Source organism: Lissotriton vulgaris, chromosome 10 (genome assembly GCF_964263255.1).
Source record: "Lissotriton vulgaris chromosome 10, aLisVul1.2, whole genome shotgun sequence".
In the NCBI taxonomy this organism is placed as follows: domain Eukaryota; kingdom Metazoa; phylum Chordata; class Amphibia; order Caudata; family Salamandridae; genus Lissotriton; species Lissotriton vulgaris.
This window is the reverse complement of record NC_141698.1, coordinates 95,154,441-95,175,937: the sequence shown is the minus strand read 5'-3', so window position 1 is coordinate 95,175,937 and position 21,497 is coordinate 95,154,441. Positions and strand designations below refer to the sequence as shown.

Genomic DNA, 21,497 nt, shown 5'->3' with positions numbered 1-21,497 from the left:
TGATTTGATATTCCAAAAAATTAAATAAATTAGACTTGTATCAAATGCCATCAGCCAAGACCAACCAGCGCCTTCGCTGCCTGCTTATACTAAATATATCCAGATGGAAAAGTATTCCTCAAATTCTTGCATAGTAATGCTCTGTGTTGAAGTTAATGATGTTTGCCAAAACCCAATTCCTGGCTCCTGAGTAGCTCCAGGGGCGAATATATTGCTTTGTCCCGCAGTCTTTTTCCCCGCATGGATTCCGACTTGCAGAGTAGTGGTATGCGGAATCATAACGCAGTCGTAGCGTTGTGATTCCATGCGTGAAAAAAGTTTCAACATGAACGCGGTTTACCTCCAGGGGCTAATGGCTGCAGAGATAGGGGCTCTAAACAGCGGGAGTTCTAGATACCATGGTTTGAAATGGGTGAGCCAACAGCCCGTGCAAACCTTTGAAAGAGTTTGCAATGTAGATCATCCAACACACATCACGTAAAATAGAATAGGGTTTATAAAATACTCGAAGAGCGTATTTTCTTTAACATATGGAAACTTTGTTATTAATACTGCACATTATAGCTCAACACAGACGTACTCCCTCAAAGTGATCATTTTTACACGTTTTTTAAAAAGTGAAAAGAGGATCAGGCCGGGGGGAGAGAATGCGGCGTTGGGCCAGAGCTGCTGACTATGGAGCTGGGAAACAGGCTTTAAGCCAAGGTGTTGCCACAATATCCTGTGATCTTGGACAAATCACTTATGTTCCTACAAAAACAAATGTGTCCTTATGTAAGATAACTGTCGCTCACATAAAGCGCTGTTTCAGAGTCAGCACAACATACTGTGATTTGGGGCAAATCATTTTATCTTCCTGTTCCCACAAAAACAAACGTGTTCTTGTGTAAAGGACTTTAATAATAGATTCGGAAGTTGTTCGCGCTATATAAAACTGCATTTGAAAAAAAAGATAAGAGGACCGAACGAGTGAACTGAAGAAACGAGCACTGTATGGAGTGCTTCATGATAAAGAAAAAAATTAGTTCCGAAAATAGGATCAGTGGATGTTTACATGTACTTGGTCCATGCTTTGGAGGGAGGGCCAAGCACAGGAGAGGCATGATACATTCATGCCATAGACAAATGGGGACAAAGGATTTGAGAGCGACGATGAAGACCACAGAGAACACTATACGTTTCTTCGAGACAGCGCATGCGCTATATAGCCAAGACCTAAAATCAAAACAAAAGGGAAGGTACTGCAATATGGCACTCACTTCAATGAGCCATTTATCTTGCACAAAGCTCTGGAGGACTTGCTCTGCTTCCTTTTTCTTCATTTTCTTTGTCTGCAGTTGGTCAGTTAAATTCAAAACGTTCGTAGAAGAAACCAAGCCGTTGTCGGACATGATTATTAGGTCCATCTAAAAATACAAAACATGAAAGCATGAGGTTTTTTGAAATACAAAAAAATGCTGATATGAGAGGTATTACAGGTAAGTACCTTAGTCTTCACCAAGCCGGGTTTGGTGCGGTCACAAATAACATTTGGCTTCTCAGTAAACAACAGACCAGAATACAATACAGCATGTATATTAAGACTTGGGTATGTGCAAAAAGTGGGAGATCATCTGTTAATATTTGAGGCACTTTCATTTGGAAATTATCCAAGTACTTTACATTGCACTTCTAACGCAGACCTAAATTGTGGAAAGGAATTGACTGAAACTATCTTTTTTTGGTGGCAAATTAAATGTACTGATAAACAAAGACTGTACCTACTCCTTAAGGTTGATAGATTTGTGTACGTAATTATGTGTGTATTGCCTTACATTTATATATTTGTTAACCTGTGGACCTCGCTGCGTGTGGAGGGTAGGTGAGCCTAGTTACGACTCGCTTCAGAACCAGGGCAGAGAAGAACAGGATGGCACCATCATGCTGTGATAAGCTATGCAACTGGGAAGACAGGTCCATGCCCATTCTCCACTCTAGCATACGACATCACTTTAGGTGCCCGGAGGGAAGAAATAGGAATCAAGATTCCTGACTCACAGATGACATGCCGCACTTTAAACAGCAATGAAGTGAAAACACAGCACAAGAAAAAAAAACACCAATTTAGAAAAATAAGAGTACAATTTAATAAATTATTTAAGACCAAAATGACAATAAGTATAACCGGGGGAAATTTTAAAGATTTAAGAGTAATCGTGCATAAAAGCACAAAGTGCCAACTATGGTTATATGGTCGTGCATGACTGGGTTAAAGTCGCAAATTAAGGCCAACCACCATGAATCGCGGGTCTGCGACTTGGACACAAGTTAAGCTCGCTGAACAAAGTACCTTAAATCTTGGAGCACGTGCTGCGCGTCATTGCTTTGTGGGGCTTCTTGTTGTCCGGTGTTGGTTAGGATGAAGCTGTATGGCAAGCCTCTGTGTCGGTGAGTTGTGATGTGTAGCTTGGCAGGGGCTGTGCATCAGTTCTAATGAGGCTGGCAACTGTGCAGTTGGGGGGCTTTAAGTCGCTCAGCGTCTATTCAGATGAGGCTGGCGGCTTTGCAGTGAGGCTGTGCAGGGCTTCACATTGCTTTGATTCAGATGGGGACAACAGCTGGCCTGGAAGAGCACATTCTGGCCACACTTCCAAGGGTCCAGGACTGGGGTGGCACCATTTGGGGGGGCACCACTCTGAGCCAGCAGGTCCAGGTGCAGGGATCAATGTGGTTCCCTAAGGCTTCTGTTCAAGAGGCCAGACAACTAGCCCTTGGAGTAACTCTGGTGGTCCCGGGTTCAAGATACAGGTCCAGTCCTTCTCACTCAGGAAGCATGTCAACAGAGTAACAGAGAACCAGTCCTGCTTGCACAGCAGTTCTTCAGTACTTCCACAGGTCCAGAGGTGTACTGAAGAGTTGGCTCTGAAGGTCCAATATTTATACCTGGTGCCCATTTTGAAGTAGGAGAAAGTCCTAGAGGATTCCACCACCAGAGGTGCTTGGATTTTCCTGCCTTCCAGTCTGGCCCCATATTGAATGGATCCACAACAGACTAGTGTCAACCCCTTTTTGAGGATGCTCAGGCAGAACCTTTGTGATGTGCAAATGTGGTAGGTGACAGCTCCTTCCACTCATCAAATCAGAGATGTCCCATTCTGCTAACAGTTATAGCCCTTTGTTTCACTATCTGGGAGCAATATATAAAAACCAACTGCCAGCTACACCTAGTCAGGATACTAACTTTCTAAAACATACTAAAAGTGGCATTTTCAGACTTATGACTTGAAATACAGCTTTACCATTAAAACAAGCTTTAAATTACAATTTTTTGACACCAAACTCTACATTCTCGCCTGCTACAAATTGAAAGTTATCACTTAATAAATGTAATAAGTTAACTAAAGGTATATTATGGGCTTGGTAGACCTTAAAGTAGTAGAATATTAATGTAAGAGTTTTTCACTACCAGGACATGTAAAAGTTAAAATTGCATGTCTAACTTTTTAAATACACTGCACCTTGCCCTGTAGGGTATTTAGGGCCTAACCTACCTGACCACTGAGCCTGCATACTGGCCTCTCAGTTTATTTACAAATTGTAACATGGCATAGTACAATGTATAATACAGCTGGCACAGAACTGCGGCCTAGGGCGCTGGCTGTGTGAGTCAAACAAGCGGAGACTCAGTCAATCTGGCCGTGGCCTCGGAGGTATCACTGCTGCCTGTTACGTCTGCCACTGCACTAGCAAAACAAGATAATTTCCCGACTGATAAGAAGCCTCTAGTCAGACGCTTTGCATTGATGAGGAACATCCATTTCAGAGTTACCCATTGCTGAGCCTTGTGGACACCATATGCTGTCACATGGAACACTCGCTGAGCGGCAGGTCCCCTCAATGAGAGCATGAGCATTCACGTCTGAAAGGCAGGGCAAGTAGGTTGTAACTGTAGTATCGCAATGATCCTATCCCAAGACAGCTTGACACAGCTATCAGGGCCCTGCATAAAATCTCCCTTCCCTCACGCTTCAGGGTGCCCTAGTACAGAAAACCAGTTAGCCAACTAAGCCCCTCAGGAAGTGAGGGGAGAGGTAGCTCATGAGGCATACATGGTCCGTGCACGAGCAGAGTTAATTCTTGTGCATGCAAGAGCTACTCATATTTCAGAGAGGAACAACCTACGTTTAGCTGGGTGTTCGCGTTCTCAACAGTAGATCGGTTGAATAGGACAATATTTTAGCAGATCAATGACATTCGGCATTAGCCATGTTGGATCTCTTTGTCACTTGCAATCACACCATCCAGTCTCATATGCATAATTCCAGAGAAGCAGCATGGTGGGCGGATGCTTTGTACTTCTGGTTGGCAGGAAACTTCAATATACCTGTATCCAATCCCCTGTCTCCTGGGCGTGTTCTGAGGAATATTCAGAGGAAGACAGTAGTGTTCATCGTCTCCGTCTCTTATTAGCATATTAGATGGAGGGCATTAAACTTTCAATCTTTGGCCTGTCTTAAGATCAGGAACGAAATTTACATTCCCTCAATGTTCATAGGACATTATTCTTCACAGAAATTCGTTCAGGAAGTCTGAGCCTTGTTTGAGTAACATAGGAGCAAGCAGGGATAGGTAAGATGTCTACTTCCAATAAAAGCCAGTGGCTACTTTCTGAAACTGCTAAGGTATATCCAGTAGAGAAAGTAATTGGTGCTCCTGTGAGATATCTGCTTAAGGTGTGCCAGCCTCCCTGGCCCCATGTACGAGTGTCTCTTTGGGGGAAGGATGCTGGGTTTGTACTTGGACCTTTCAGCAACATTTGCCCAACACTACCGTCTTTGGTTTTATGATGCTCATACACTATCTTTCAGTAAAGAGGGTCAGAGTGTGGGTTTCAGTGTATATTCAGTCCTAGCTTCTGGAGTTCCTGAATATATGCATGCAGCAGCAGAGAAGGAATCCTTCTGCTTGCTGTATCCTCATTTTGTGTCGAGGAAGACTGGTGAGCTCAGGATGGTCCAATGGCTTGCTGATAATGCTCATTACTCAGAGCCCGTCTTCCTCTTTATAGTACTTTTGCCAACCTCCAAGACCCATACATCTTCCTTCCCAGAGCTAGGCCTTAGGATACAGACGCGATTTGCAGAACAGAAAGTGTAGAGTTATGGGGAAGAAAAAGTAAAAAAGTGAAGAGTGTCCATTTCGCAAGGTCACAAAATGAAAAGTATAGGTTTTTTTTTCCAGAAAAATTATTGAATAAAGCATACTGTCACAAAGTGATGCTGGCTTCAATTTGTGAGGATCGTGGCAAGGAAAATTAGAAGTCAGACTAATTAAGGTTGCCAGTAGTGTAGTCTGACCATTGGTCTAGGTTAGTCAAATACTAAATATAGGACATTCTCTCCTTAGGATGTCCTTTCCTAAGCATTTGTTCATTAAGTCCCCAGGACAAACCAAAGGTAACAATGTTGGTGAACTTGGGTTAGGTGCAAGCAAAAACGTCAATTGACAAGCTATCTTTTCAGGCGTAACTCAAACAAGGAATGGTGCTGGATTTCAAACGTGTCATGCAGGAATGCAAGAAATGTAATCTGTTTTATACCAGACACATTTTCCAGAGCAAATGTAGGAAAGGAACTTAAAATAGGCAACCATGACTCGCCAAGCTTTATTGATGAAGCCCATGTCTGAAGCTTCCAAGAGATTTGGGCATTTAAGCAAATGTTCGATTGCTCTGGCAACATGGCTGTTTAGTATATATCAATGGGAGAGAGGAAAGGAAGGAGGGTGCGTGCTGGTTTACTTCCCCCTATCAGTAAAGTAAATATCAAGAGGAACTACCAAGTGTCTACTAGTTCCTATTGATATTTACAACAAGGTTGTTTAGACATGCCATTCTGGTGAGATGGCTGAGTGGGCTTCATCTACTGTGGACAGTCATATGAAGAACATATCTTTACAGGCTCAAGAGATATCATGTTCTAGCTTCCCATGGCCTTATCATGGGCATTCATAATGTTTATAAAGGCGGAAGTAAAACATCCAGTAAGTTAACAGTGTTAACCCCTTCGATGCTCATGACGGAACGGTTCCGTCATAAGCGTTGGTTGGCCTGTGCTCATGACAGAACCGTTTCGTCATGAGCCCGTTGGCTCATTAGAACCTTCAGCACAGCACGAAAATTCGCGCCACGCTGAAGGTGTTAAAGTACATGAATGCTATGCAGATATCCCCACTTAAACCAGAACCAGTCACTAAACATTCAGCTTCCTGTTCTAACTAATAAGGTTAGGAAAATAAAGTGCAACCTGTATACCCAGGAACATGGGTAATATACAGCATAGAAATCCAAGGTTTCTTCAGAATTCGCCGCACCCCCCCCCCCGCACCCAGGTGAATTCCTAAGGAATGGCCTTGTAAGGACATACTAACTTTTTTCAGCCATTTGTTTATGGTCAGATGCATATATGCCCAACATTCTGCAACTGGTCGATTGGACATCCAAGACAGATGAGCATCACTTCATTGACCACCAGTGGCTCTTCTCCTTCCTACTACCAAAGTGCTTTATTTGGCCCCTTCTTATTACTTAATAACTGTATGAACTGCCTATTTTTCGTCCACTTTGGTCATCTCCGTATTTTCCCTTTTACCCCTCTTTAAAACTTATTTGTAGGTCATGTCTTTAGCCCAGATTCCCAAGTGGAAACGGATCAAATGCTGCTCTATTCAGCATAAGCACAGAGACACCCCAATCCTCTTCCTTCTTCATTTTCTGATTTCCTCTATATGTGCAAAGATTTTTCCACATGTATTATGTTGTAAGTAACCATTTTCTGGGTTAGTAAAGTACTGTCCCACTCTTTGAGCCTGAGAGTTCCCCTTTCCAAAAGAAATTTTCGAAATTGTGAACCAGTCCTACAAAGGCTACAAGCCATATTCTCTCATTCCTAAACTATGAATTGGCCACTTCTGAGTTTGTGAACTATCTTCCCACTGCTACAGAGTTGCACCCTATTTCCCAGCCATTGCTAAACCTGGGAGATACCATCATGACCGAGTCTGCGAGCTTCTTCCGCCTTTCACAAACGGCTTGCCTCTTTCTATTTGAGATTTTCAGTTGTTTCTTGTTTGCAACTCTGAGCAATTCTTGGCCCGATCACTTAGCTTGTGAGCAATTGCCTAACTATGTTTACTTAATATATCTGGAATATTTATATTTTGTTTTTTTCTAAATGCCACTGACAAAACATTGGAGACAGAAGAGCTAGACATATGGCTTGTCACTGAGCTATCACTCAACCGGTGGATGTGTATAGATCAAATCCCAGAACCCCTTAATATATAGTCACAGTCCACAGTGTTTCTCTTCATGTCATTTATTAACGTGTACTCTCCCAAAGATCTAAATGAACTCTCTCGGGGTAATACTGTTTAAATGCTCATCAAGTATGTATCTTATGTTCTGGCATGTTTGCTAAAGGCTTGTAGCTGAAATTATCTCATTTGCTTTGACTTTAACTACTTGAACACAGTGCCAGTAGCTGAGAGAATCAAGTACTACTTCTAGAACTGTGTTAGTTGCAGTAAAAGCACACTTGCAAGTGGCATTTCGAAAGAAGGTCATCTTTCCCCAATCTGTTAGAGGGAAAATCTATTAATAAAGTAAGACAAAACAATTTTACACAACAATATGGGTTTTATCAATTAATCAATTGGAAAAATCAGCTAGTCTCAAAAAGAGACCAAAGTCTGAAGTTCTGGATTACAGATAGTAGCAGATATACTGCAAAAGCCACAAATATACACGGGTAACAAATTCCTCCATGACGCAAATAGCATGCTGGACAGATAAGATACTGCCAAAACACATAATTGTGTATGTGTCCATGTTTAGCAGAAGCCCACTCTTGTAGGTTTTTTTTAGTTCTTACAATAAGGGTATGCTAATCTTAGAAACACACTTTTATTCTTCTACACAGCAAGTTATCTCTTGTTTGACGTCAATGGCCCAGCCCAGCCTTTCGGACTTTAAAATATTCTCAACAGGCTTGCGTTGAGGCAGAATCCACTCTTGTTAACTCCTTGTACTCGATGATCCAGGTTAGTGTAAAAACAATTTCTACTGTCGGCCTCTTGTTGTGTAACAGATAGAAATGTGGTGGCCTTTTCTATTGTGTCTGTACTAACTGTTGATGTCCTGTCAAGTTTGTGTTTTCAGAGAATTATAATTCATTTGTGTGTTTCAGTACAGCTAAATTGACCATGCAACATTAAAGTGCGTTTTCTAAAACTAATGTACACTGTGACCTAGGTATTTCTGCAGAACTCACAATTATCTTGTTCAGCACATTCGTGTATTAGCCTAGGCTGGTTCACTGCTGACATAGGGTTGAAACTATCACTTACCTGAAATTCATGTATTGGGGTTTGGAATTTTATATTTGTGTATATGTGTCTATAAAGTGTATTCATATAATTTCCTTACATCAATTCCCTCACACTAATTTTATGAGCTTGGAATGAGTCAAAGTAGGTGGAGAGTTGGTTTAGGGTACTTTTATACAACTGCAAACCTCTTTCTATTATCTTCTAACAAAAAGAGTAAATAAATGTGTGCATGCCCATCGATGTATGAGCAGATGTAAGCATTTGGAAAGCAGAAACTGTGCTACAATAGGATGGGGAAGGGTGTGGGGAGGTAAAACTGCTGAAAACTACAATAAATAAAGGGGTGTACCAAAAACACACACAGCAATGTTATTTTTTGCCACATACAAATGATGAGGTAATGGAACTCGGAAACAGAACTTATTTATGTAAGAGGATTCCCCAAAGTTGAGTGCCGGTCTTGATCCAAATGTTGTTATTCACAGATAAAGAAGCAATGGTTACTAGGACACTAACCTGTGGACACAAGGTAATGATGATATCACTTAATGTATAGTTTTTCTACTACTGTAGGTTTCAGTCTACATTTTTAGGCAGGAGTAAGATGACAGTTCGAGAACTATTTGGCTACCCTCATTTATAACTCTCTAGTTTCAATAATGATGGCTGGCATAGGCAAACAGATAACATTGTTGTGGACCTTTTGCATAGTGGAGTAACAATTCTTAATTTCAGTAACAATTCTTAATTTCTCCAACAGATCTTGTGATCCGGTAACCACTCTGTACCTTCATGTATTTAGGGAGCGAACGTATTCACTGAAGCTGCATAGCTCAGAATTGGGCCAAAAAATTAAATCTATTAGCCTAAAAGTTAAGCTGATTTGGAATCTAGGCAATCAAAAAAACATGTCTGGCTGCCATTTTTCCCCAGTGATGGATCTCCAGAAACCTTAGCAGTCTGAGCTACTAGGCTGGCAAGGCTCACGCAAATCTTTCCCTGGGACAAACGTTTTAAACAAATAAAAAAAAATCCCTTTCAAATGGAAAGTGCAGCTGAACCATAACTACAGAGTGGCCACTGCCGATGTATATTACACAGTAAAACACATAACACAAAATGACCCTCCCCACCCCCCAAACCGCCGGGAAGATGCTCAAAGCAGACTACAAACACAAGGGACCCTATATACTGACCTCGACTAAGAATAAAGCGTGCTGAGTCCACGTCCTATCTCACAAGTCTGAGTCCTTGGAAGACTTAGCAACGAGATCTGAACATCCCATGAAGTCTGCAAACTATTTTGCCTTTTGAAGGCAGTTCTCAGGGCCTGGTTGGGAGGACGGAGACCAAAGAGGGTGACACAGCCAAGACGCTCTCCTGCTGCTTTTGGAAAGCGGACCTGGGAGTTGGGGGTCTTTAGGATGTCCATTCCCTTGGCAATATCTTTGTCTTGCTTGATCTTATCAAGCATGGATTTGCCTGCAAGCCTAACAAATGCCACCCTTAAAGAAAATATTCAGGAGATGCTGTAGCACCATTGGCCACTGGAGACTCTAAGGCAGCTAGCCCGCGGCATCAGGATACTGGAGCTCAGCTCCCATGAAACTGCATCAGAAGAGTCCAATGAATACCTGGTTTTGGAAATGATTTTGCCTTCTGCCACCAGTTCCTGGTGCGTCTAGTAAAGGGATTCAGGGAGACAAGTGACTAGATCTGGGTCTTCCCAGTGATGGCAGTCATATCTGGAGAACAGTCGGACCAAACTGGAGATCCTCCACAGTCACCGACTCGCCAGCAGCATCAAACTTCTTACTCGCCTTATCTGGGGGAGGAACAGTCCCTGTCGCCTGAGACAAGGCTCTTTTCTTAGCGGTCTGATGGTCACACATAGTGGTGTTATTTACTACCTCAGCATACAAACCTCACGGGCAGTTGAGTAGAGGGCATGGCCTGGTCCTGTGTCAATCTACAAGTAAACTATTCGCAGCAAGGGTTCGCCTGTGGGAAGGATTTGGTGCAGGTTCTGAGGGACGGTCATAAGATGCAAGGTTAAAAATAAAGAGCATCATAAAAAAAATCACTTTTCCTGGGCAGCGGCAAATGCTACCAGAGGAGCAAACTACTGGGAACGGTATATGTGCACGACATACTGCTCAGTGGATCTTAAGAAGGGTCCAGACATATGTCCGCGATGTCTGTGACTGCAGCTCAGAGGATGTGTGTGCCTCTACATAAATGTGTGCACATCTTACAGGGCACGGCGGGCCACAGGCCTTGGTGAAAGAGCAGTTCTGTTTGTGCGTCAGTTTGAACCTGAGAAAGACAGCGGGGTGGTTGGGGCGCCTGATGCAACGACTTGTGTGTGTACAAGACGAGGTACAGATTTGAATAGTGGCAAAATAGCTTAGTGGATTTATGCGCTTGCTGCAGGGATTTGTGTGCATCTTGCAGGGCACATCCGGGTTACGATCTTAATATGAGAGCAGGGTTGGTTAATTGATGTATCTGCTGCACCTCCCCTCACAGGCTTGAATCTGTGTAAAGCGGAGAGAAATAAAAAAAAAAAAAAATGCCAGTATTTGTAAAGCGCGAATAATTACCAGAGGGTGTCAAGGCGCTGGGGGCAAATAGTTGTGCATATTTTCTGAACGCTACAAGTTCATATCCTAAATCAATAGCTACATGGGTTCATGTGCGGCCACATGGATGTGCATGCAACCTGTTGGTTCTAAACATAGTAGCATTGCTCATTAACTTAATGCATAAGCTGCAGGCATCGGTGTGCAACGTGCATGTCAAATGTGTGCCGGAAGGGTTAATGCAAATGCTACTTACCAGTATGCATCTGTTCTTGGCATGTAGGGCTGCTGACATTCATATCTGTGCATAGATCGCCACCTAGTGTTGGGTCCGGATGATTGCACATTGTTGTCCTGGAAGAGTCTTCGAAGTATCACGAGATAGGTGGCTCCTCCCCTGGACTACAGTGCGCATGGGCATCGCCTCCATCCCCAGATTGTTTTTAGCCATTGGCGGAGATGGAGTGAAGAATGTGAGTGATGACCATGCTATGAGCATATGTATGCATATGAATGAATTCTGCAGCTGCTACAGGCGCCGGGGAGGAGGGTGGGCGATATGAATGTCAGCAGCCCTACATGCCAAGAACAGATGCATACTGGTAAGTAGCATTTGCAGTTCGAGGCATGTGGGCTGCTGAATTCATATCTGTGCATAGAATACATAGCAGTCCCTCCATTAACGGCGGCCGCCCGTGCCAGCTGCAGCAGTCTGAAAAAGCGTTTTCAGAACAGCCTGACCAACAGCTGCCTGCTGTTTGGAATGTACGTCTACACAGTAGTGTTTAGTGAAAGTATGTGTGGTAGACCATGTGGCTGCTCTACAGATATCTTCTAAGGGAATGTTACCTAGGAAAGCCATAGAGGCCCCCAACTTCCTGGTGGAGTGGGCCCTCGGTGGGATAGTGAGAGTGCGCTTAGCTTTAGCGTAACATATCTGAATGCACTTTACTATCCACCTAGCAATCCCCGCTTTGGAGATTGCGTTTCCCTTGTGGTGAGTGGCAAAAGCAACAAAAAGTTGTTTGGTTTTGCGGAAATCTTTTGTCCTGTCTACATAATACATCAAGGCCCTCTTAACATCAAGGGTGTGGAGCATGCGCTCCGCCAGTGTCTCTGGGTTTTGGAAAAACACCGGCAATTCGATTGTCTGGTTCATGTGGAATTGTGATACCACCTTGGGTAGGAATTTAGGGTTAGTGCGGAGCACCACCCTATTAGCATGTACCTGGAAGAAAGGTTCTTGGATGGTAAGCGCCTGCAACTCGCTAACCCTCCGTAGCGATGTAATCGCTACTAAGAAAGCAACCTTCCAAGTCAGAAACTGAAGCTCACAAGAGTGCAGTGGCTCAAAGGAAGGACCCATCAGCCTCGTAAGAACCACATTGAGGTTCCATTCTGGAGCTGGTGGGGTCCTTGGTGGAATGACCCTTTTGAGTCCTTCCAGAAAAGCCTTGATAGCAGGGACCTTAAAGAGTGACAGGTGCTGCCTATTCTGGAGGTATGCTGCCATAGCAGACAGGTGAATGCGGATGGAATAGTACGCTAGACGGCATTGATACAGATGGAAAAGATAACAGATGATATTCTGAATGGAAGCATCTAGCGGGTCAATATTGTGGTTAGCACAGTAGATGACAAACCTCTTCCATTTAACCGCATAACACGCTCTAGTAGTGGGCTTCCTTGCCTCCCGAATGATGTCCATGCAATCGGGAGGAAGATTGAGGTAGCCAAATTCTAGGACTTCAGGAGCCAGATCGCCAGGTTGAGCTGTTGCGGATCTGGGTGCTGAATGTCGCCATGGCTCTGCGTCAGAAGGCTGGGGGTGAGATGAAGCCTTTGATGCGGTACCACGGAGAGTTCCAGAAACGTGGTGTACCATGGTTGGCGAGCCCACGTTGGAGCAACCAGGATGAGCGTCATCGAGTGCTGCCTGAGCTTGCGTGCCACCAGCGGTATCAGAGGTGCTGGGGGAAAAGCGTACGCAAATCTGCCTGACCAGTTCATCCACATCGCATTGCCCTGTGATTGCGGGTGTGGGAACCTGGCGGCGAAGCTTTGGCATTTTGCGTTCTCCTTTGTGGCAAATAGGTCTATCTCTGGATGACCCCACCTTTGGAAGTACGGTTGGAGTACTGATGGATGTATCTCCCACTCGTGCATCTGATGGCTGTGCCTGCTGAGCAGATCCACCATTTGATTGTCCTTGCCCGGGAGATGCTCTGCCATGAGGAAGATGTTCCTCTGAATGGCCCACTTCCACATGCTCTGAGCCAGATGAGACAGCTGCGGAGAGTGTGTGCCTCCCTGCTTCTGAATGTAGTACATGGCTGTCATGTTGTCCGTCCGGATCAACACAACTTTGTTGCACAGATGTACTTTGAACGCCTTCAAGGCCATGAAGATTGCCATCAGTTCCAACACATTGATGTGCATCTTCCTTTGCTGTAGTGTCCATAGTCCCTGCACCGTGTATTGGAGCACATGCGCTCCCCATCCCTGGAGAGAGGCGTCCGTTGTCAGGATAATCTGTGGCACAGGCTCTTGGAAAGGTCGGCCCTTGCAAAGGTTTTGTGGATTCCACCAATGCAGAGAGTTGTATGCCCGACCGCTCACCAACACTAGGTCTGTCAGTTGCCCATGAGCCTGAGTCCACTGACGTGCAAGGCACTCCTGAAGCGGACGCATATGTAGTCTCGCGTGCGGGACAATGGAGATGCAGGAGGCCATCATGCCTATCAACTGCATGAACACTTTCGCTGGAAGCGAGTGCTGGGGTCTGAATCGTTGGATCAGCGCCTGGATACTGGCGATTCTCACTGAATTCGGCTGCGCGGTGGCCGCCAGAGTGTTGATTGTCGCGCCCAGATACTGTCGCACGTGGGCGGGCTGGAGATGGGACTTGGGGTAGTTCAGTGAGAAACCCAGATCGTGCAGGAGATGAATGGTGCGTGACACATGGTCTACGCACTGTCGTTCCGTCCTTGCCTGAATGAGCCAGTCGTCCAGGTAAGGAAAGACGTGGACGTTTTGGCGACGGAGATGCGCCGCCACAGTCGCTAGGCACTTCGTAAATACCCTCGGTGCCGTGGTGACCCCGAACGGCAGGACCTTGAACTGGTAATGCTGGTCTAAGATCGTGAATCTGAGATACTTCCTGTGGGAAGGATGTAGGGGGATATGAAAATAGGCATCTTTCAGATCCAGCATAGCCAGAAAATCCCCCTGCTGAAGCAGGGGAAGCACTTGCTGCAACGTGAGCATATGGAAGTGCTCCGAGAGTATGTACCAGTTTAGGGGCCTGAGGTCCAGGATAGGCCTGAGGGATCCGTCCTTCTTGGGAATCAGGAAATAGAGGGAGTAAACCCCTGTTCCCCGCTCTTGCAATGGAACGAGCTCTATTGCCCCTTTTTGCAGCATAACTAGAACTTCCTGCTGCAACAAGGTCAAATGCTCGCCTGACATAGGACGGCTTCTTGGGGGTATGTCTGGTGGAATGGAAGTAAGCTCTAGACAGTACCCGTACTGGATAAGGGACCTCACCCACCTGTCCGTGGTGATGTTCTTCCACGCCGGCAGGAACTGCTGGAGTCTCCCCCCAACCGGTGTTGTATGGTCGGGGGGCAGTGACAAGACGTCACTGCTTGTTGGTGGTGGTGGACCTGGAGCTATTGTTTCCACGTCCCCTGCCTTTGACATTATTGCCTCTGTAACCGCCTCTACCCTTGTTATTGTACGGGGTCTGGGTGTTACTTTTGTAATACTGCGTGGATTGGGATGCCTGCCCCCATGTGGTGCCTCTGGAGTTTGAGCGGCGAAAGGAGCCACTCCGAAACTGCTGACTTTGTAAAGCCCCCATTGATTTGGCAGTTTCCGTATCTTTTTTCATTTTTTCCAGGGTGGCATCCACCTCCGGTCCAAACAGGTGGTCAGGATTCACCATTTGATTCAGTATCGTAGTTTGGATGTCGGGCTTGAACCCCGAAATTCGAAGCCAGGCATGGCGTCTAAGCAACACACTGGTGTTGATAGCCCTGGAGGCTGTTTCTGCCACGTCTAGTGCACATTTGATGCATGCATTCGAAATTAGTTTGCCTTCCTGAATCAGCATCTCCCCTGCCTCCTTGTATTGGTCAGGTAAGTGTTGCAGTATGGCCTCTAAGGTGTCATAATGGGCCCTATCATAACGTGCAAGCAGGGCTTGGGTGTTAGAAATTCGCCAGATATTAGCTGCCTGTGCAGCAATCCGTTTGCCTGAGGCCTCGAAGATCTTGGACTCCTTGTCTGGGGGAGGAGCGTCACCAGTCGTCTGAGAGTTCACCCTCTTCCGAGCGTTGGAAACAACCAAGGAGTCTAATGGCAAGTGTCCCCTGATATAGGTAGGATCCGTCGGCGCCGCCTTATATTTCCTGTCTATTCGAGGGTTGACCACACGCGCCCGTGTGGGCTCCTTGAAGACTTCCGTGGCATGCTTAAGCACACCTTTGAGCATCGGCAGCGTTTTGACCGTCTTCTCAGCCACAGAGAAGGTGTCGAACAAGAAGTCCACATCCACCGGGCCCGAGTGCAGCTCGACGTCGTGGTTAGCCGCAGCTCGCTCGATCAGAGAATTAAAGGCTGCCGAGTCCTCCGTCGGGGACGTCTTGGCCGCAAAGAGTTGCGTGTCTTGACCCGATTGTGGGTCCTCCGTGTCGCCTCCGGCTGACCAAGGGGTACGCTCCTCCTCCGGATCCGAGTACGCCGGATAGGTGTACTCGGCATCCTCGTCGTCCACATCGCCTGCGGGGGAATGCGTTGGCGAGAGGCCCAGGGCTTGTGGGGACACAGGTTCCACAAGAGTCGAAGAGTCTGCAGAGTCCCTTTTGTTTTTGAGAGGGATCTTGAAATGCTCCAACGCCGGCTCCGTCGTGATCTTCCTCTTGAGGAGAGACAGTTTTCCGGTGTTGGCGTCGATGATTACCTCACGACGTTCTTCCTCAGCAAGCGGCTGGAGCCGAAGCTTTGATGCCACCAAGGCAGTCTTCGGCGTTAGGACCTCCTTCGAGTGTCCGCCCTGTGTCGACGCGAAGGCCTTCGGCGCCGTCTTGGGTGGTAGGGTGAAACGAATAGGTGTTTGCCCCTTCGCAGGCTTAGGCGGGAGCTTAGGCGCCACAGCGTCCTGAGCGGGAACCACACTGACCTTTCGGATCCGCTGCAGGGACTCCGCTACCTTCGTCGTTAAGGCCGTAGAGGGCTTGACAGGTTCGAGCGACCCCCCATCGTCGAGAGCCTGATCGCCGGCAGCCACCTTCTTCGGAGCCGATGCCCCATGGCCATGGGCGTCGTCGCCCTGCCGCTTCCTTGGAGCCTTCTTCGGGTCCGCGGCCCCTTTCGAAGCCGACGCGGCCGCGTCGGACGATTTCGCCTTCGGCACCGACCCCGAGGGCTTCGGGTCGGCCATTTTGGCGTGGCTCTTAGAGTCGGCCATTTTGAATTTCTTGGAAGTTGACGCCTCCAGCACCTTCTTGACCATCTCAACTTTCGCTTTCGGTTTCGCATCCGAGGGTGCGGGACCAGTCGGCTTCACTTTCGGTTTCTTCGAAGTAAGCGACGGTTCACAAATGTCCGTGACCGGGCCCATAGGCGGGGACGTAGGACTCATAGTTAGATCTTGGGTAAGGCCCGAAGGCGATCCCTCGACCTGGGCCGTATGAAGGGGGCTAACCCCTGAGTCTGTCTGGGGATGCTCCTCCTCTGAGCTATCTCCCATCGTGGTAAAAGCTTGATCGTCGTCTCCTACCTCGTCGGTGACTTCGGCAAAGTTCTCCTCACCCGCGTCGTAGGTCTCCCCTTCGGATGCGGGATTAGAGTCCGAACCTTGCACGTCGTCCTCGTCCTCGACAGATTCTTGAAAAATGTCGTCTGGTGGGGGCGCCGCAGCTGATAACTGAGCCTGGAGCCTATGGGCTCGACGAATCTTTAAAGTCTTCTTGCTCCGGAACTTCGAGCACGCCATGCAGGCGTCTTCGCGGTGATCCGGCGACAAGCAGGTGTTGCACACCGGGTGCACATCAAGGTGTGAGTATTTAGAGTTACACACCGGGCACTTCTTAAACGGAGTTCGCTCCATAGCAAGAGTGTAGTGTAGGCCCGTCCGCGCCGAAGGCACGTGGAAGGGCAGCAAGAGATCGGGGCTGAGAGTCAGAAGAAACCCGAACGCAACTATACCGACGCCCAGCCTAAAGACCTTTTGGTCTCGAGTAGAAGTTGAACAACTATCGGTTCCGACAGAGGGAACCGAAACACATCCGAACCCAATGGCGGAAAAAAACAATCTGGGGATGGAGGCGATGCCCATGCGCACTGTAGTCCAGGGGAGGAGCCACCTATCTCGTGATACTTCGAAGACTCTTCCAGGACAACAATGTGCAATCATCCGGACCCAACACTAGGTGGCGATCTATGCACAGATATGAATTCAGCAGCCCACATGCCTCGAACCTGCGCATTTCATCCTTTGTTTCTTACTGGTTTGTGCAAGTGTTTGTAGATCATAGCGCCTGGTGTAGCATTTGCTCTCGACACCATAATAGTACTATGGCACTGGAGCACTAATATTACCACAGAATAACATTTTATGATCTCACAGCTGTGTTGTTATAACTAAAGTCCCTCCTTTCCCCTCTGCACCGGTAGGCGAGCACCCATCTGGTTGCGATGCCCTGTCTTTCACCGTGCCAGTAGCACACACATGCTCTAAGCTAAGTTCACATATACTGCAGAAAGCACAATATTCACACATGACACTAGTGTTAACTTTGCATTTCAGGGGTTTGTAGCAGTTTCAAGGTATTTTTAGAGCTTCTCATCGCTCCAAAGGGGTAATTTATCTTATTTTTCCATTGATTGATTCCATGCACTTCATTGCTTCGTTTTACGAGGGAGAAAGTGTCACATTTGACCTTTAAAGGTCACTCATAAGCAGTGAAACAATGGAAATGTCAGATAAAGGCAATTTCAAAACTCGGCAGCCAGGGAGCAGACAACTGAGAAAGACAACAAAACCACCTTATCCTGAGCAAGTATCTGAGACAAAATTAAGTATATGTTAAGTATTGGAAATAATAGGCCCGCCTGCACAGAGCCAAAACTATCTGGAGCCGACATCTATAAATGTAATTTCTGAGATGGGTTTAGTGGTAGCAGGAAAATGGCGCTCAATACAGGTAACCTTGTCCGATGTGGACATGCGGGGAATAGGAGCATGTAGTGCTGCCAAGTCAGAGGTAGACCCAAAACCCCTGAAACAGGAGAAAGAGCAAAAGCTCTTAACTCAATACAAATTAACACAGTCCTGGGCACACATGTGTGATCATAAGTTGTGGTACATTTGTAGATAATGAAGTGGTCGGCACCGGTGGTTTCTTATAGGGATGCATTTTATGAGGGTTTTCATGTAAAAAAACAACAACGCCAGCCGACACATGTTTCGTCAGCAGGTCAATGCCTGTGACTCTTCAGGGCTTGTAGCGCTGGTAGTAAGAGTTTAGAGACCGGTGATACTTCCAACCCGGTACGTGGGTTCTCGTGGGCCAGTATGGCCGTCTGGTAGTAAGGTGTAGTAAAATAAATGGGAAAATACGGGCGGGTTCATCCGTAGTAGAATGGAGCCTGATGTTCCAGGGTCCAGGTCGTTGCTTGTCTCTCGCAGGAGTAAGTCAGAGAGCCTCCGACTTACTCCTGCGAGATATCTACAAATGTACCAAAACCTATGATCATACATGTGTGCCCAGGACTGTGTTCATCTATAAATGTAAAGTCAAACAAACATTGGAAGTATCAAAGGTTTGCTTTGCTTTATAGTAGAATGTAGCAAACGTTAGATTTGTTGAATAAATATTAACATAAGTTTCCTGTGATATGCTTTTATTTAGTTAGAAAATATATTAAAATTGAGATAGATACATATCTGTACTAACTATATTACACTATACATGAGAAATTAAAATTATAAGACTTTTAAAAAGCACTGTAAGCCAATCAAGTTGTAATGTTCTAGTTAAATCATACTTAGGTATTCATTTGCTTAATTTAATATGCAAATCTTGAAATTTTAAAAACAATAATAAGTTAGTAGAGCAGGAGAAAAGTGGAAGAGAGCTGCAAGAAATGTGACAGCTTTTTAAAATGTTATGGTTATTTTTTAAAGTAGGGATGAAGGGTTACTAAGCGTGGAAGTTGACAGAATAGTACTTCAATGTGTTTAGTGTTAATGTTGAGAGTAGAGAGTAGTTGTGAGAGTTTATTTGTTGTTAGTAATATTTTATTGTAACACGCACTGCAAAAGGTTTGTTGAGTATTATGCTTGGTGCCTGAATTCTCGATGATACATGTTGCCTGAAGGTTAATTTGGGATTGTGCAAATAGATAGCTTTTGAAAAATGTTGAGGCTTAAAATTACCAGTATATAGCTGTTGCAAAAAAACATTTCAAATGTATTACAGTAGAGTCTTATTGCTTTTTCAATGTCAAATTAAACATAACTTGCCCTTCTTTTCTTAAGCCGCCACTTTGGGGTAGGAATTGGATAAATGCACTGCAGAGTTAGCTTAGAGATGGTAAGTCGTTCAGGTATGGGATGGGTAATAAGGAAGCTGTATTGTAGGTAGGTTCGTTTGTAAGAAAGGTGAGTTAGGTAAGTATTGTGGATTCGGTATGGCAGACCATCCAATGGTTAAAGGGATGACTGTAAGCCTCTTTTCAAGATTGTATTTTGTATGCTGCATGATGTGTGTTGTTAAAAAGGAGTCAGAAGATGACGTTTGAGTTTGCCTTCCAAGTGAAGTGGTGAATGGTACTACAGCAAACTAATGCATAGAAAACACTTCTGACAAAGGGCAAATATTTTAATTGCAACTTTAGTATAGTCTAAGTGTGTGTACGTAAATACAGTGAACAAAAATCTTTAACTCCTACAACGTTTCACCATGACAGCAAAGTAAAACAAATGAACGCACAAGGGTAGTTAGTAAATAGAACGATGTATTTAAAACAGGCTAAGGCATTCAAACATCATCCATTTATAAAGAATAAAACAAGGCAGCAATAAAAATCTCAACAAAGTATATAATAAAAATATTTTTTAAAGTATTGCTCTCAATTACAGGATTCAAGTCAGGCGACTTTAGCAGTCTAAATGGCTATTAAATACCTATCCTCAAGACCTAGAAGGGAGACACATGGAACAACGTCGCTGTCTACAAAATGCCTTGTCCTCAATGGAAAGCACATCAAAGCAGTGACAAATAATGGAAAATGCACAAAAGCCAACGGTGGAAGGGGGCCGACAGGAAGCCTACTCCCTTTCTGTGCTTATTTTAATTTTCGGAACAATTAATGATATGAGGTCTGCAGACCTACAAACTGCCCATGTCAACTGAATAAGGAATCCGGTAACAAAGTAAAAGTGAAGTAATCATTTGCACAAGTAAGTCCCATGAGTACAATATAAAACACACACACACAAACAAACCCTATGAACAGAATACCAAAAGTCAAAGTCAAAAACCACTTTATTCGATTATTTAAAATCATAAAAGTATGCTATACATATACAGAAACATTAAAAATCTATTAAAATCTGTTATACGAACTAAAAACGCAATTCATAATCAATTAAAAAAGTGTAATCAATCATGCCCACGTTTAAGCAGTTGATAGAGATGCAATTTCTATTACTGAGAGGATTCAATTTCATATACAGCTTTCAGTCTATCCCTCTTGATTCTAACAGACGCGGCGAGAAAGCTGGCAACACAAAACATAGTTACTGGGGATTCTAACAATTGTAAAAACAGTAAAGCAGGTTTACACTGAATAAAATTCATTTTTTTAATAATGGGAAAATAAACCTTTTCCTGGCCTCTTGGTACAATGGGCAAAAAACGATAAAGTGCATAGTGTCTTGCGATGAAAAATCATCGCATTTGATTGGAGCAGCGTCTTCAGGTCTACTCCAACCCTCCAAATCCCAAAGAACTGGGTATATTTGATTAAACCGCAATTTAGTCAGTAGTCACCTATGGAAAGAATTTGTCACTATGGTCAGATACGGTGACATTACAAGTGGCTGGGTGACCAGAACATGGCCCCTAACTGATGGTTTACATAGTTCTACTCCTTCCCGCTCTGCCTCCTTCAACTTGATGAAATTAGTTTTTACCCACTCAATGTCAGCCTTACAGAGAGATTCAGGGTTAGAAAAGATCTCTGGTCTCCCCATATACATAGCTAACATTTTTATGTTAGACAACCACTGGATTTTATTCATATTGTCTAACCTAATACAGTCCTTTAAGATCTTACGATTTTGGGAGAGGTTCGGATTTAACCAGATTTTAATCCATAGCAGCATTGGGGCTAATGTAATTATGTCTGCTATGTAACCAATCCCTAGTTCAAGATGGACCGAGTAGGAAGCAGTAGATTGCGGTAGGCCTAGGAGGGAGCGTAGGAATTTGTTTTCTTCCGTTTGAATAGCATCGGGTTTGATGAATCCCCATATTG

The 21,497-nt window shown here is 45.0% G+C and overlaps 1 protein-coding gene across 3 annotated transcripts in view; it reads right to left on the bottom strand.

The window, feature by feature from the left end:
* Positions 1-21,497, bottom strand: part of NSMCE1 (NSE1 component of SMC5/6 complex) — a 133,486-nt gene that overhangs the window by 54,127 nt on the left and 57,862 nt on the right. For all 3 annotated transcript variants that reach the window (XM_086940591.1, XM_086940593.1, XM_086940592.1), the window contains exon 5: positions 1,260-1,406. In XM_086940591.1, coding sequence (XP_086796717.1) covers positions 1,260-1,406 — 147 coding nt within the window. The remainder of the gene's footprint in view (positions 1-1,259; positions 1,407-21,497) is intronic.